Here is a 15,641-nt window from a genome sequence, read left to right on the forward strand (position 1 = left end):
TGTTATGATCTGGTGTGGCTCACAAGCTATGGACGAAGAGGTACTGAAATGGCTTCTTGAAACTGCATATTACTCAGAAAACCCGCACGAAGATTGCTCATGGAGTGATCCAGACCGTCGTCGCGATGAGGAAATCTTGTCAAAAGCAGTCATGAGATTCTTGAATTACGTAAAGCGCCATACGGCTAGCAAACGTTCCAGCAGAAAGGGTAATATGGGCGGTGTACTGATCGCTTTTGGACCCTCCATGGAATGTTCAGACAGCCGAGATGGCCTCTACGCGCTACTCTCACTCATCGATCCTGAAGAAACCGAAGCGTTAGGCCTCATACCTGACTATAATAAATCGACTATCGAAATATTCCACGATACATGGGAGGCTATGATGAGTATGCACATATACTATGGGTATACAGGCGACTTGCACGATACGAGGGAATTAGTAAATGGGCTGGCAGCAGCGCTGCGTCTGGATATATGGAGCGACGAAGTATGAAATGCACGGGCTGAGTGATTCTCAATTAAGTTTCTGGAGTGAGTGAAGGCGAGGCGGAGCGTAAAAGATCTGCGGTCCTACAATTGGGTTGGGGTCCTGAGAACGGAAATAATTGCCTAGCTTAAAGTAAACCACATCCATGTTGCTAACAGTCTGCAATTTTGAAGGGTGATAAGGGCCCAGTATGACCTCCTTCTCTCGTAATGCCGACTTGAGCATGCGATCCGCTTCCATTAGCCTGTCTTAATTCTTGTAAAGAATACCCAAGTTGTTGGATGCCAACAACGTTGACACGTGCTTAGGCCCAAGTGTCTCCTCCATCCTTTGCGATACTTGCTTAAAAGAATATTCTGCGTCCCCCAAATTGCCCTGTTTATTATACAACATGCTTAGAATACCACCCACCCGCAATACTGGTGCAGACTTCGGTGCTAGCATCTCGCTCAACCCCTCAGCTGCTCTCTTGATCGTACACTCCGCCTCCGTCAGCATGCCTTGGTTGACGTAAATCATGCCCAGACAGCCCATCGTCTCCAAAGTCAATATGTCTTCTGATCCTAGTGCCTCCTCGTACCTTTGCAACGCCTCATTGGTGCATCGACGCTGTTCGAGGATCATCAAGGCGGACAGGCCGCGCACGCCGCCGCCGTCGAGGGCAAGCAGGCGGAGGTTGAATGACACGAGCGGATGAAAGTTGGCTCTCCGAGAATCCACCAATCCAGCCACCGCTCGATTCCCCTTTATGATCTTTATATCTTCGTCTTGACATTCGAGCGCTGATTGGTAGGCAACTGCCTCTGCAAATACAGAGTCAACGTTTTGAGACATAGAACCCACCTTAATAAAACTAAAAAATCATAAAAGTTGGCTGAATGGCCGGAAGATTATTGCACAGAGGTCCAGACTTGTATGTACAAGTATTAGACGACCTGCGGATTACTGCACAGAAGTCTAGACTCGTACATGCACGTATCATACAACCTGCGTACTCCATAGAGATCCACACTCGTATATGCACGTGTTAGACGACCTGTGGAATACTGCATAGAGTTTCAAATTCGTATATGCACGATGAGACGGCCCGCAGCTTAATTTTAACACGGGCTCGATTCGTCGTAGCCTTTGGCCAAAACATCGCAAACACACTGTTCGTGCACACACATGGGGTACCTAAAAATACACATGCTAAGTATCTCTAGAAATTCATCCAGAGTGAAGGCGAGGTGGCGGTTGAAAGCAGTTCGATTGTGGTCAAGAGAACGGAAACAATTATCCCTAAGCTGCTAGCGGGTGAGATTAACAGAAGAGATATAACACAAAGCGAAATGCCTTGTAGAGTTAATTAACATGGGTTAAATGTCACTATAGCCATAAATATACATGTTCTCGGAAAGTCTTGATAGCTAATAATCCGCCTACCCCTCCACCTCCCTTCCCGGATCCATCACTCTAGCCAACTCAAGCATAAGCCGATACAAATATATCGTGAAATCCTCTCTCCTCAACACCCGCCCATGCCACTCTCGACTCGCGTCTGCAATTTCCTTCGCCCTCCGCATCCCATCTTCATGCCTCGTCAAATACCGCATAATCTCCGGTAACTCCTCCATGGACAAGCTCACAGGAATGTAATGCACCCATGGTATAAGCCGCTCATCATGCCACTCGCGCAAGACAGTTTGCTTGAGCACAACGCTGCGTGATTGCAGGAGCGTGTAGAAGCGGCCGCTGAACGAGTTGCCGTCGGTGTCGAAGACGAATTTGGAGTGGAATTGTTGGCTTCGGTCTTCTTTCTCGCCGAGAGTGAAGAATTGGTTTTGCTCTTCGCAGTCGGCGCTGTCGCATTGTATTATAGCGGTGAGTTTGACGTCGAATAATTCGCTATGGTCTTCGATGGCTTTGTAGCTTGCCCATCTTCCGCGGTGGAGTTGTTTGAGGTACAGGTGGTTGGTTTGGTTGAGCGTTTGCACTAGCTTGACGAAGCGTTGGCGGTGTGAATGTTCCCAACTACTGTTCCAGCTGTAGCTACCTGTTGTGCTACCGGCCCAGTATAGCGTGTTGGCCTTCTGTTCCCAAGAGGGGTCTTCCTCGTCCTTATAGACCCCTTGGTTCATTTTAGCGGTGTACCACGGGCTCGGGTACATGATGTCGCCGAACGATGTGGGTGCTGCCTGGGAAAGGACGGGTATAGGAGCATCTGTAAGTAGGCAGGTCATGGGCGAAGAGAAGAAACCATGTTCGAGTGCAAACTCAGGGTGCACGCAAACATCCTTTGCGTGGTACCAATCTTGTACGAACGGAAGACCGTAGTCGTGAACAGCAGGCTTGTAATTGATGGTAGAGCCGGGTGAACAGGAGCTCGTGATACGATCCCATATGGACTTGTGTTGTGCGTCTTGAAACCCTGGTTTTGATATACCGCCCGCATCGAGCTTTTTTTGCGTGATAACAACCCTGGGCTCGTCCACGACATCAAAAGCGAACTCCACGTCAGGGAGATCGGATGATACTTCTGCAAGAAGTTTTCCAAGATCTTCAACAATCCAACCCCCACCTTGACCGTGGTATTGCCCGTTGGTAAAGCCGCACTTGCGCAGAGCAAGTTCTTCAACACTCGTCACATGGTTGACGCTCTCGAGTAAGCGCTGTGGAGTGACCTTCCAGAACGGCTTCAGATCTTCGTTGATCATGTCGAACTCATCGATAAAAATGGACTGCTTAGACTGTGCGTAGAGGAACCATTTGTCGAAGCCTGGAGGTGGTTCTCGGGAGTATCGCCTGCGGTACTCTGCCTCGGCGGTCTGGAGTGTTTTGGACTGCCGCGCGACTAGGCGTCCAAAATCAGCCTTAGCCTTTTGAATGAGTTGTTCAATGGGGTGGTAAGGGGTATCAGTTGGTGTATATGGCCAGGAGAGTATGTGGTCATTCAAAGATGTGTGGTGTACAAGCGACAGCATAGGCCAGAAAATAATGATGCACAGCAAGAATCGACCTCTCGTGGTCTTGGAAAAATAGGAAAAGATCGCAAACGGCGTTGTCGCCCAAGCCAGGCCACTGGATGGTGTTTTGGCTGAGGATTTCATTATGATATGAAAACTGAAGGTATAGAGACCGCTGCTTTCTAAAGAAAAGAGATACTCATCGACACGACATGAAAGACAGCGTACCGGCTTTAAGAGGAAAATGGCGCCATCATGCTTGTGGCGCGGTCCCTTATAAAGGATCAGCACATTCCGCTCGTGGCACAGTTAATCACCATCTCCGTGCTGCTTCTATTTCAAACCGTGCTCCACATGCGGCGCATGACATTCTTTCAAGGGCATAACCACGTTAAAGTCCAACTCTAAGCGCTCGGGAATTCGTTTTCTGTGGAGTGATGAAGAAGGGCCGGGAGTTGCCGCCCGGCTGAACACCCACCCCTGTCATATTCGAAGGATGATGGTCGCAAGGGCTCACTTTGACTGCGCAAACTTCCAAGAGAGACAAGGTTGGCATCTGTTTTTAGCGCGACTCTTGAGCTGAATCAAAAGTCGCGATAGTTAGTCGTTCTACCAGATATTGTAGCGATATCTCGACGGTATTGAGGGGTTGTGGGTAATAGAAGACGGCAAGAGCAGGCCCCTGTCGTTCACGCAAGCGCTAGCGTCAGAACTAAAATACGCGCCTTCTCCACCCAACGCTCTGCCGCATCCTCATCACTCGGCAGGATTATCAACATCCCGTTCGTCACGCCTGATCTGCATGCCCAACAGTAGTCATCCGTCTCTAAGATGCAGCGCGAACTCAGATATGAGATACACTCATACTAAACGTATGAACCGGATGGATATCGCTACGAGCTTCACAGCCCGATCGAGAGTCTTACGTTTGTCGAACACGGTTCACTTCTATACGGGTAACTACTGATCAGATGCTACCCCGAGCAGGCCATCAAACGCTCTGCGGTATATGCCTTTAGTCGACTATACTGATCTTGCAGCTGGTTCCCATTCTAAGATTGACGAAAGTATTGAATGTTTTGGGTAACCCAGGCAAAATTCGGCATATATGCATTTCTCTCTTAAGCAGCAAGTCACAGCACCTTTGTCCCAGACGAAAACACAAAATCTTGTTGATGTAATATTATATTAATATCTATTCATGAAATCATCAAACTAATGCAGTCCTTGCCTCTTGGCAAATCATTTTACTGCACAACAGTAAAGCTCTTCGTAACCTTCAAGTCGCGACTGCTGTGTCCGACCCAGACGGTGAACTCTCCCTCAGGGATGACCCACTGCTGGGAAACGATGTCCCAGTAGCTCAAATCACGCCTCATAAGCTCAAAGCTGACGCTCTGGCTCTCACCCTTCTCAAGGTACACCTTCTCGAAGCCGCGAAGCTGGCGCACGGGCGTTCCAGCAGGGGCGGAAGAAGGAAGACCGACGTAGAGCTGGGGTACGGCGGCACCGGCAACGTCGCCAGTGTTCGAAACGGTGACGGTGACGTTGTAGAGGGTCTCCCAGAGAGCGGGGTTACCACCGGGCTGGATGGGAAGTTGCTCGGGCATGGAGGTGATGTCGCTGGCGGAGGCCTCGGCGCTGATGTCCTTGATATCGAAGGTGGTGTATGAGAGACCAAAACCGAACTCGTAGCGAACGGAGATGTTGTGCATGTCGAAGTGACGGTAGTCAATCTCAAGCTTCTCGTCGAACCAGGATTGCCAGTCGTAGAAGCCAGTCGTGTTGATGTTGGTGGTAGGGGGCGCGTTGTAGTCATTTCCGTTCATGGCAATAGTGTAGGGGAGGTGACCGGAGGGGTTGACGTGGCCGTAGAGGATGTCTACGAGGGAGTTGCCGGATTCTTGGCCAGGGAAGTGAGCGGCCACGATGGCGGTGATGTTAGGGTGGTCAGACCAGTTGAGTGTGTTGATACCGGCTGAGTGGGTGACGACAACGGTGTTGTTGCAGAAGGCGGCGACGGAGGTAACGACTTTGTCGCCGTCCCAGTCGGATCCCAAGTGAGCGCGATCGTTACCTTCTTCGGCCCAGGTCTTGAGCATGACGATGCAGACGTCGGGCTGACGCTTGGGAATAACGAGCGTGCTGACGTTGTTGGTAGCAATGTGAGTGTTGTTGAGGAAGGATTGGACGATGCCGCCGTCAGCAGTAACGCGGTCCTGGATGGCGCGGAGGGGGCTCTTCATGTAGGTGAATTGACCAGTACCTGAGCCACCGCCAGCGAACAAGGTGCCGTATTCATAGTTTTGCTGGTTGATTACGGAGCTGCGTACTGGCTCGCTAGCGTCGTTGCCGAAGACGGCGACATTGCGAGGAGTCTTGAGAGGAAGTGCGTGATCGACGTTCTTCAACAGAACGGTACCAGCGGCACCGTGGCGGCGGATCAACTCGCCGTGGTTACCACGAACATCACGGCTGGCCTCGCCAGTGAGGTTGTACTCTCGTGTCCAGGTGCTGGGTGGCGAGAAGGTGTTGAGGTCGCCAGTCGAAGGGTCAATGCTAGGGAAATCCTTGTCCTGACCGAGCTGGAAGTACGGGGTCATGATGCGAATAACCATGTCGTCGATACGAGACATCTCAAGACTACCGTTCTTGGCAGCAGCAGTGACGTTGCCACCGAAGTAGGAAGTGAAGCCAAAGCCCTGGCCGTAGGCACCGAGTCCTCCAGGCATGTTCATGTCGAGACCGGCTTCAATAGCGGCAACACCAGTGTGGGTCGCACCCCAATCAGACATGACGTAGCCCTGGAAACCGAGCTCGGTCTTGAGAAGACCGTTCTGCGACTTTGAGTTTTGGCATCCGTAGGATCCGTTGATTCTCTGGTATGAGCACATGAAGCTGGCAGCACGCGCCTTGACAGCGTTGGCAAAGGGCCACATGTAGAGTTCCTATGATAGATTAGCAATGTTCATTATGAATTTGTTCGGAATACTAACATGCATAGTGCGGTCGTCAATGTTGGACGAGAGAGCTGCTGCAGAATGCGCGGTCTTGTCCACTCCAGTGCTGTAAGAAGGGTTACGTTGAATCTCCTGCTCATTGCCGATCCAGTGCTTTGCGCAAGCTTGTACACCTGCATCCTGAGCACCATGGATAGTCTCTTCCATGGCAATACCACTGAGGTAGGGGTCGGATGAAAATCCTTCCCAGTTTCGGCCTGCATAGGCAGAACGTCCAAGAGGTCCAGCCACGGGGCCCAACATGATTTGAGAGCCCTTGGCCCTGAACTCTTCACCCATGGCGTGACCGCGCTCGTACATGATCTTCTTGTCCCATGTGGCACCAGCAGATACACCGGCAGAGAAGACGCTGGCGTAATCGGCCACACGGATAGCAAGAGGACCATCTTGAAGACACAGGCCAGGGAAACCAAGACGAGGGATAGCCACGATGTTTCCAACGCAGGGTCCGGCTTGGCCAGTGACCATATCAGCCTTCTCCTCGAGAGTGAGTTGGGCTACGAAAGCTTTCGCCTTCTCAAGACCCATCTCCCATCCACCGGCACCAGTGATTTTTGCTAGTAAACGTTAGACAAGTCTGAAAGTCAACCAACTGGGGAACAACTTACGTGACGGATATACGGGCGGCGAGGAACCATACTCGGTCAAGATGGTAGTGTTGAGCGGTTGGTAGTACACAAACGCATCTTCAGCGCGGTCACCGCCGGCAAAGTTCTGAGCATTAACAGCAGCCAGTAGGGCAGAGCCCGAGAGCACGGCTGAGAGTACAGAAGGCGCCATAATGAATGGATTGAATGTTTTCGCCGAAAGCCTGAACAATCCAATTCATTACCGTCCTCAGCCAATACTTATATACTTGCTCTCTGCCCTCCCAGCACTCGGCCCAGACTCGTCCGTACCCGCGGTAACTCATCATCCGAACTAACCATGGCCCACCTACACATGCACGCCTGCAAGCAAGCATACAACGTCGGGATTCCGAGGTTTACCCGTACGACGTTGCGGAGGCGTTGCGGAGACTCCCCAGGCCAGCCCCGTCCTTGCTACCCATTGCTAGCGTAGCCGACGTCATTCCAAGGCAGTGAACAGGGCGCCAAGAGGGCGGTTCGACTTTGTATGCGCCTCGGCAGATGGCAATGTGGAGAGGCAGAACGTCAGGACCGGGACTGAGAGAGGGTCGGAGCGGAAGCATTGACGCGCTACCAGCTACCACCATCGTTGATCGTGATAATTGAGTCTATAACATGACTCGACCCATCAATAGCAAATTTGCGTGTAAACTTAGGACATCAATGCATGTTTTCACGGACCGTTGAATATTGATAGTTGAGGAGAGAAAGGTGCTTATTCCCAGAATGCTTGATGCTACCATGCCTTCGGAAATGTCGGGCAAAGACCTTGGAAGATACCTAAAAGGGTAGCTAACCACAAGTAGTTAGCTACCTTACCATTGATTCCCCATACTTCCATACATCACCGACCCAGCACTTTCTCCGCACGCCGCCAAACGCGCGCCAGCCAGCCAGCGCCGGAAAACCTGCCATCATGATTCATGTAACCGAAAGAGGTCGGTTTCCCACGACAACGCACATGCACCGGTACGCAAGCGAACAAGCGCAAGAAACACCGCGCTCCACGGCCCCCAGCCTCGACTCTTGTCCTTGTTAATAGCGCATTTCGCCCTATGCGTGAACCGCAAACACGAAAGATTCCCATGGTGGGTCGTGTCAGTAATGATCGTTCGCTTACCACCGATACGACAATCCTAGGCGTCAGTTCCAACATCCCGACGACAGTAAGCATAAACTCAATTGCAACGACTGACTGTCCAGCGAACAAACAGTGAAAGAAACAAAAAACAAAACCCCCATCTCGACCTGACGATCCCTCTCTCAAGCCCGGCAAATCTCCGGACCAAAACTAGTTTTTTGCGGGGAAACCCCATCACAAAACTTGCACTAACTGTCAATTGTCGGCCATGTGGGGAGCACAACAACCATACCCAGTAATCCGATCTGCCCATGTGACAATAACTGGGGATACGACACGGGATACGTTCCTTGACCAGGTCTAGCGTCTTCTAGAAGCGGACATGGCGTCTCCAACGCTTGGACCCGCAAAATTTCTCTCGCATTTTGCTTTCCCCCCCCCATGGATGGCGGCCCTCGTGACGACGACGAAAAACGGCTTTGATGTCGGGACTTTTTTGGGGAAGGGGGCCTTCTCGGCTCTCTCGAGTGCTGGCTACGTAAGTATGTATGTACCGTGCGGTGGTGATGGTGGCTTGGGCTCGGGATACAAGGCCGCGACTATTGATTATTACGTTTGTGAAATTCAATAGCGAGGGCCCTTCCATCTTCCTTTTCACAAACTCTGTCTCTCTCAAATCTACCACCTACATTCATACCGACATTACCATCCCACCACTAAACAACCCCAAGCTGGAAAATCGGAAGTATTCCACACCCTACATACCTACGTACATACTTGGTATATCCGATTTTCCCGGCAAACGCTAAAGCCAGTCTGGGTGGGTAAACGGTGGGTAAACAGCGGGTCGGGGAAATCCTGGTCGGGGAGTTAGGGTAGGATCGGGTCGGGGAATGTATACGTACGTGGGATAAGGAATGATCGGGCCTTACCTATACGTTAGGCAGATGGATGGATGGATGGATGTACATATTCGGAAAGCCTTGTGACCGGTAAAGGTTAGGGATGATGTAGTACCGGGTCGGCGCTTCCTTGCATCAAGGGCTTATGACTAGTAAAAGGAATTTGTAAGGAAGACCGGGGGAGATGCTGGTGAGGTTTTTTTCTTATTCGGGTTTTAAGGCTCGAGGTGGCGAGACTACCGATGCTGGACGTTGGGGATGAACCTCGGGAAGAATAACGGATGGAAGGGTAGAAGGGCCGAAAGGTGATGGTATGGTATAGTAAGAAGGGCCGAAGAAGGTAGGCGATTGTAGCTAGTATTAAGTATTATCATAATAAGGTGACTATATCTATATATCTTTGTACAACAATACAAAGGATGAAAATGCTAGTCTAAAACGCCTGCTAAACGCACACGATGCAGCAAAGACCAACCCAAAACGCCCATTTCCCAATCGCTAAAATCGTGGTATCAAAACATCGAAAAATTCGCTCAAGCATCCTTCTCGCCACTCCTATTCCCCGGATGAGCACCCTGCTGCGCCGCCATCTCCACACCCTCTCCCGCCTTGCTACCACCCTTTGACTTCTTTGACTTCTTGAACGACGCCACAATCTGACTGAGATTGGCGACGCGGAAGAGGTAATAAGTAGCAACCGCCACAAAAATATTGAAGAAGATATACGCAAACATGATACCGAAATTGCGCCACCTCTCGGTGTAATAGAGCGACACGGTAGCCAGGAACTGGTCTGCGTTGGTGTAAGAACAGTACCGGCAGTCGGCCGTGGCATCTGGGTTCTGCAGCGCGCCACCAGTCGCATTGACAAACGCGTTTAGGTACTGGCCACACGTCTGTCCAGACGGGGGGCTCAAGACCGAGACTTCACTCGCGCTGCAGACAATGGGGCGGCCGCCGACCATCGAAGTCGTCATACCGCCGACCCAGTAGGTAAACGGACTGACGCGGTACATGAACATCCAGAACTTGGGCAGTTGGCTAGGCGTCTGCAGCACACCGTTGAACAGGATGCTCATGATCGTAAGTAGGGAGACGAGTCCAGAAGCCGTTTCCGCATTGGGAAGAGTGGCAATGGTCATGGCGGCGAAGGTGGACGTGAAAAGCAAGAGCTGGATGAAGAATAAGAGGACAAGGCCCTGGCGTTCGCTGGATTGGCCTGCGCCGACGACAGGGTAGTAGAACGAGGCGAAGGTGAGGATACCGGCGACGATACCGTAGGGGATTTCCACGACAATGTTGGCGAGCATGAAAGCGGACCAGCTGTATGCCTTGGACGGCCTTTCGCGCGATTCGTACAGAGAGCGTTGGGTGATGAAGAGGGGTTGGATCTGCTGTACGAGCGACGAGAAGATTGTGGTGACCATGAAGACGCTGAGGATGATGTTTTGCATGCCTGCTTTTGTGCCGTCGGCCTTCCAGAAGGAGAAACCAATGAACAGGCCGGCAATGGAGACCAGACCAAACTTGGCAAAGACGTAGCTGGGCATGCGCCAGTATTGTTGGAAGGCGCGGTAAGTACATTCGACGATTTGCGTGGTGAGTGGCATGGCGAATTCACCACCGGTTTCCGCGGCCAGATTGAGGTCTTCGTGTTTCTTCGACTCGTGGAGTCGGTCAATCTCGCGCTGGACGCCCTGAGCTTCTTCGCTATCCTTCCAGACTTCGAACCAATCTTTTCCATTATTGTTCTGGCCAGCGTTGACGATTTCCAACATGTACTCGGCTGGGTTCTCGTCTTCGCCGCATTGCCTTGCGCCGTTGTTCTCAAAGTAGTCCAGGAGCCTGCGTGAGTTCTCGCCGAGCTCGCCAAAGTAGACAGTTTTACCGCCACGGGCGAGGAAGAGGAGGCGATCGAATTCTTGGAAGAGGATAGCGCTGGGCTGATGGATCGTGCAGAGGATGGCTTGTCCGGCGGAGCTGAGTCTCTTGAGGAATGAGATGATGGACCAGGAACTCTGTGCAAACGTTAGCGTATGATACTTTCAAGAAGCAAGAGGTTGCCCAAGCGTGGTGGTAGAAGTACTGACCTGTGAGTCAAGACCGGACGTAGGTTCGTCGAGGAACAGGAGAAGTTTGGGCTTTGCGGCAAGCTCAACACCAATCGTCAACAGCTTACGCTGCTCGACGTTCAGACCCTCTCCTGGAACACCGACAACAGCCTCAGCGAAATCGGACATGTTAAGCATCTTAATAACCTCCTCAACATAGTCGTGCTTTTCCTGCTTGCTGACAGACTTGGGCTGACGGAGCATAGCAGAAAACTGTAGTGCTTCGCGGACGGTAGAGGTTTCGAGATGGAGATCCCTATTCTAGTTAGCATGTGTGCGAAGGAATGACCACAATCGCAAAAGCTTACTGTTGCTGGACATAACCAGTTGAACGTTGAAACGCAGGATCGAGAGGCTTGCCATTGACAAACATGTCACCAGTGATGACACCCATGGTAGTCCGTTGTGCCAGAACATCGAGAAGTGTGGTCTTTCCAGCACCCGAGACACCCATAAGTGCAGTCATAGTACCAGGCTTGACGAAACCAGAAACGTGGTCGAGCAACCGGCGGGGTTCGCCCTTGATCTCAATATCGTAGACGACATCTCTCCAAGTGAAGATACCCTTTTGCTCTTCGATGGCGCTGATGTCACCCGGAGCGTCTTGACCTCCTTGTCTAGTCTCGCCAGATTCCTCGTCGGAAGCTTTGTCGCCGGATTGGAGGTGAGCTGGAACGTGTCCGCGACGGAAGACGAGTTGCTCGGCGGTGTTGGTAGTGGATGAGTTGACTTCGACGGCGACGAAGTAAGTGACCATGAAGAAGATCAAGAATGCGCAAAGAATGCCTGAATAGTGGAGTCAGTATGTGTGATTTATGTGGTTCAGTAACTTTCACTTACCAAAGTTACGCCATACATGGCTCCAAGTGTATTGGTATGCCGCTGCAATGAACCTGTCGCCGCTGACAAAGTTTTGCCCAGCAATCGCACCCTGCGCGTCGCAGATGAAGTTGCCGCCATCCTGTGTGTATCCTGCGCCTGAAGGGATGGTACGATCGCAGGGAAACTCGACTCCGTGGAACTCGTTCGCCATCAAGATCTCAAAGGCATAGAAGATGGGGTTTATCCATCTCATCCACCCAAACCATTTAGGCATCGACGGTATACGGACGACAAAACCAGTGTAGACGACGAGTACAAGAATCAAAACACCAGCTCCAGCCATTGCTTGTGATGCTGTTTTTGTAACCGCGGCAGTTGTCCTAAAAATGGCAACCATGACGAAGGTGACAATGTATGTGACCAGGAAGAAGATGAAGAATTGTCCAGGGGTAGTTCTCAACCGGGCCAAGAAGTACAGAATAATGTTGAAAACAACGGCATTAGCAAACTTGACGGGCATGTCCATGACAACTCCGGCGATTGCTTCGGTCGCAGGATGGTAGAATGCGTATGAGTTATGTTTTTCGACAACAGGACGTTGGGCGTAGAGACCAGAAATTTCACCGATAGATGTCAGGGCATTGAACAAGATGGCCAGAAAGATGGCGGAACCACGGCCTTGGAATGAGTTGGATCCCTTGGAAGAACCGAAGAAGATGGAACCGACGATAAGAGCGATGATGACATTGAGAACAACTTGTGTGGCAGTCGAGGCGATGTCGCCCATAATGCGGTGGTAGGCTCGCCGTGTGTTCAACTTGATCTGCATGGGAACGCTGATGAGGTATGGCGACTTTGGGCGAGCTCCCTTGGCCTGGGTATAGTTCTTCTGCTGGCGCAGTTGCTGGAGACCACCATTCTCGTTGATAGGGTTCTCAGCTTCAAAGTCCTTGATGTCTTCAAGCAGAGCCCTGTACTCAGGCGAGTTCCGCCAGTACTTCTCAAAGTCTTCGGGGGTGCGAGGTACCTGGTCCTTCATATCTTTTCTCGCTTGTCGTTCGAGCGGGTTGGTAATGGCGGTTAGGAAATCTCCAGTAGTCTGTCGAGGTGGGCAATACCATCCTTGTCGCTCGAAATAGCCCCTAGCTTCGTTGGCGGGTCCGAAGTAGATTTGACGGCCCTCATAAAGTACGGTGGCCTTGTCGAAGCAATCGTAGACACTTTGACTAGCCTGGTAGATGGCAACTGCACACGTACCGCCAGTCATGTCGGCACCGACTCTTAGTGCTCGCACGAACTTTAATGCTGTAGCAGAGTCCAGTCCACGAGTCGAGTTGTCCCAACTGGCGAAGGGAGATCCAGCAAGCATCATCTCCGCGACAGAGACGCGCTTTCGTTCACCACCTGAAACACCACGTACAAAGTCACTTCCGACCTTGGTGTTGTACGTATGGCTCAGACCGAGAACCGCCATGACCATACGGGCCATAAACTTGGCATATTCATCTCTGCTCATACCAAGTGGTCGATTTGAAGGTGTTCGTACAGCAGCGGCGAACTCGAGTGTCTGACCCACAGTCAGGTGAGGAAAGTGCTTGTCGACTTCCTGGTTGTATACTGTCTCGCCCTTGAACTCCTTGACCATACGCGACTGTGGGATACCGTTGTAGTGGATTATCGAGTCATCGGCATCCAGGCCGTGCAGCTCACCCGTCAGCGCTTTCAAAAGCGTTGAGCAACCTGAGCCCGGGCGTCCCAGTACTACGCAGAGCTCGCCAGATCGGATAATACCATCGAAGTCATGCAAGATCTGCTTGCGCTCTGACTTTCCAAAATACTCCTTGGCACGGAATGGTGCAAGAAAGAGGTCTGTAACAGTGTCCTGAAGTTGAAGGGCCTTGCCAGAGCCGAAGACGTTCAAGTTCTTGTAGACGACATTGAGCTTCTTCATCTCAACACCCTCGCCCTCAAGCTGGTTCCGGAACATATGCAGGAATTTGGTGAGATCGAATGCATCACTGCTGGGATCTACGGTTGGGTCTCCAGGCTGTGCAACGCTCATCTGGCGTGTCACGGGGGAAGCTGTTGAGAAGATACGGACCAGCTCTCGCCTTCCCTCGTCGTCGATCTCGGGTCGTGTGGGTTGTCGTTGAAGTGTTCCAGGGGCTGCTTCGTAGGAGCCGGACGAGGAAATCTCCCCCTTTGTTTTCGATGGAAAGCCATTTTGCCCGACGTGGGTTTGTGATGAGTTGGATGAACTTCCAGTGCTGACTTGCGCTAGCTGTATAACCTCCTCGTGGCCATCAGGAAAGTACGTCTCGCGGCCTGAGGCTGTCCTGGTAATGCCTTCCGATGGTATGTGGGAAGTATTTTGTTGTGAATTTGAAGTGCTCGACATGAAGGGCTCGCCGTTGGAGTGTGGGGCGGCCATGATGTGTTGCAACAACTGTGGTTGGTGTGTGATGTCAAAGTTGATGTTGTCGAGTTCAGCACATCTGGGGTTGTAAGAAGTATATCAAGTAGTAGATATTGTTTGATCTGATGCGGTCATAGCCCCCGGATCGCGGGTCCTCTTCATACCAGCAGCCCCTAGACAAAGCACCAACACGTCGGACGAGATAGCTGGACTAAGATTCGTCCTTGGCCATGATTACAGATCCCTGATTGGGAATTCGCTCGCGCTATACGGGCCGGACTCTGACACTGCGGATCCTGACACCTGCTCAGTAGCTGCAGGCATGCTTTAGCCTCATGACTGGGCACAGGAGGCTTTCGTCAATGGCTGACAGGATGACCTCACAACTCGGACGCGGAAACTCGCTCACCGTGTAAAGCGTCATCCGAATGTTTTTGGGCTAAAATGCCACCTACGCAGCAATAGTGCGTACATGGAAGATTCTCTGTTGGTGTTTGCATCATCTTGCACGTCCGCATCTTCGTCCGTACGTGGCCGAGCCCACCGACATACACTGCCTCATCTCACACCGTCGATACGAATCTCTCAACACTTTGAAATCGCCGGGTGACACAGGAATTGTACCCTCCGACTCACCGGGCTCCTGGGAAACACGAGCAAAGGCATGTGTGAAAGAAGACCGAATAGCGAGCTGCAGGGTACGGTAGGTGTGTTCCGACGGATTCCGGACGGACAGTCGTCCGAAATTAGCAAGTGCCTGTCGATCGCGGACCAAAATAATCGTCAAGACAGGCAATCGCAACCGATCCCTGACTGTTTTTTGGCCTGAATAGATTTGTGTATTCGCCCTAACCGGCTTGTAGGAGATGGCAAGATGATATGCCCTTTGGGTACTATCGAAAAACACATATATGCATGCACAAACTTCACAGCCACGCATGTGTGGCTTCCGCACTCATCCGCATCATCGACTGAACCCCTTCGAGCACCATGTCCAAAACATGCTCGTTCTTACTCATAAATTCTGAAACGCTTGCGACAAAAGCAAAAGCAAGAAAAGCCTCCTATGTTTGATCAACCGCGCCTTTGTCGATTCACATTGCATGACCGACGCCTTTGTTAGCGTGCGGCACCCAGAGACGGGTTTGAAATATCGGTTCCGTGTATACAGCAATGCGAACAGAGTCTGGATTCAAAGCTTGGTATCGGACGGTCGGGGCAACGA

The 15,641-nt window shown here is 51.5% G+C and overlaps 5 protein-coding genes across 5 annotated transcripts; 1 reads left to right on the forward strand and 4 right to left on the reverse strand.

Moving 5' to 3' along the window:
- Positions 1 to 28: 28 nt before the first annotated feature.
- On the forward strand, positions 29 to 496 carry PtrM4_071740 (uncharacterized protein; the record flags this gene model as incomplete). The annotated part of the gene is made up of 1 exon (XM_001941523.2): positions 29 to 496. One exon carries the CDS (start codon positions 29 to 31, stop codon positions 494 to 496), a length of 468 nt encoding a protein of 155 aa, XP_001941558.2.
- Positions 497 to 739: 243 nt separating this feature from the next.
- On the reverse strand, positions 740 to 1,324 carry PtrM4_071750 (tetratricopeptide repeat family protein; the record flags this gene model as incomplete). The annotated part of the gene is made up of 1 exon (XM_001941522.1): positions 740 to 1,324. One exon carries the CDS (start codon positions 1,322 to 1,324, stop codon positions 740 to 742), a length of 585 nt encoding a protein of 194 aa, XP_001941557.1.
- Positions 1,325 to 1,911: 587 nt separating this feature from the next.
- PtrM4_071760 (CAP10 domain containing protein) lies at positions 1,912 to 3,579 on the reverse strand (the record flags this gene model as incomplete). The annotated part of the gene is made up of 1 exon (XM_001941521.1): positions 1,912 to 3,579. One exon carries the CDS (start codon positions 3,577 to 3,579, stop codon positions 1,912 to 1,914), a length of 1,668 nt encoding a protein of 555 aa, XP_001941556.1.
- A 1,103-nt stretch (positions 3,580 to 4,682) lies between these two features.
- PtrM4_071770 (BglX, Beta-glucosidase-related glycosidase) lies at positions 4,683 to 7,235 on the reverse strand (the record flags this gene model as incomplete). Its single annotated transcript, XM_001941520.2, has 3 exons — positions 4,683 to 6,383; positions 6,432 to 7,012; positions 7,064 to 7,235. 3 exons carry the CDS (start codon positions 7,233 to 7,235, stop codon positions 4,683 to 4,685), a joined length of 2,454 nt encoding a protein of 817 aa, XP_001941555.1.
- A 2,365-nt stretch (positions 7,236 to 9,600) lies between these two features.
- On the reverse strand, positions 9,601 to 14,431 carry PtrM4_071780 (CcmA, ABC-type multidrug transport system, ATPase component; the record flags this gene model as incomplete). The annotated part of the gene is made up of 4 exons (XM_001941519.2): positions 9,601 to 11,085; positions 11,158 to 11,434; positions 11,487 to 11,964; positions 12,019 to 14,431. 4 exons carry the CDS (start codon positions 14,429 to 14,431, stop codon positions 9,601 to 9,603), a joined length of 4,653 nt encoding a protein of 1,550 aa, XP_001941554.2.
- Between the last annotated feature and the right edge of the window lie 1,210 nt (positions 14,432 to 15,641).

Source organism: Pyrenophora tritici-repentis, chromosome 2, assembly GCF_003171515.1.
Source record: "Pyrenophora tritici-repentis strain M4 chromosome 2, whole genome shotgun sequence".
NCBI classification, from domain to species: Eukaryota; Fungi; Ascomycota; class Dothideomycetes; order Pleosporales; family Pleosporaceae; genus Pyrenophora; species Pyrenophora tritici-repentis.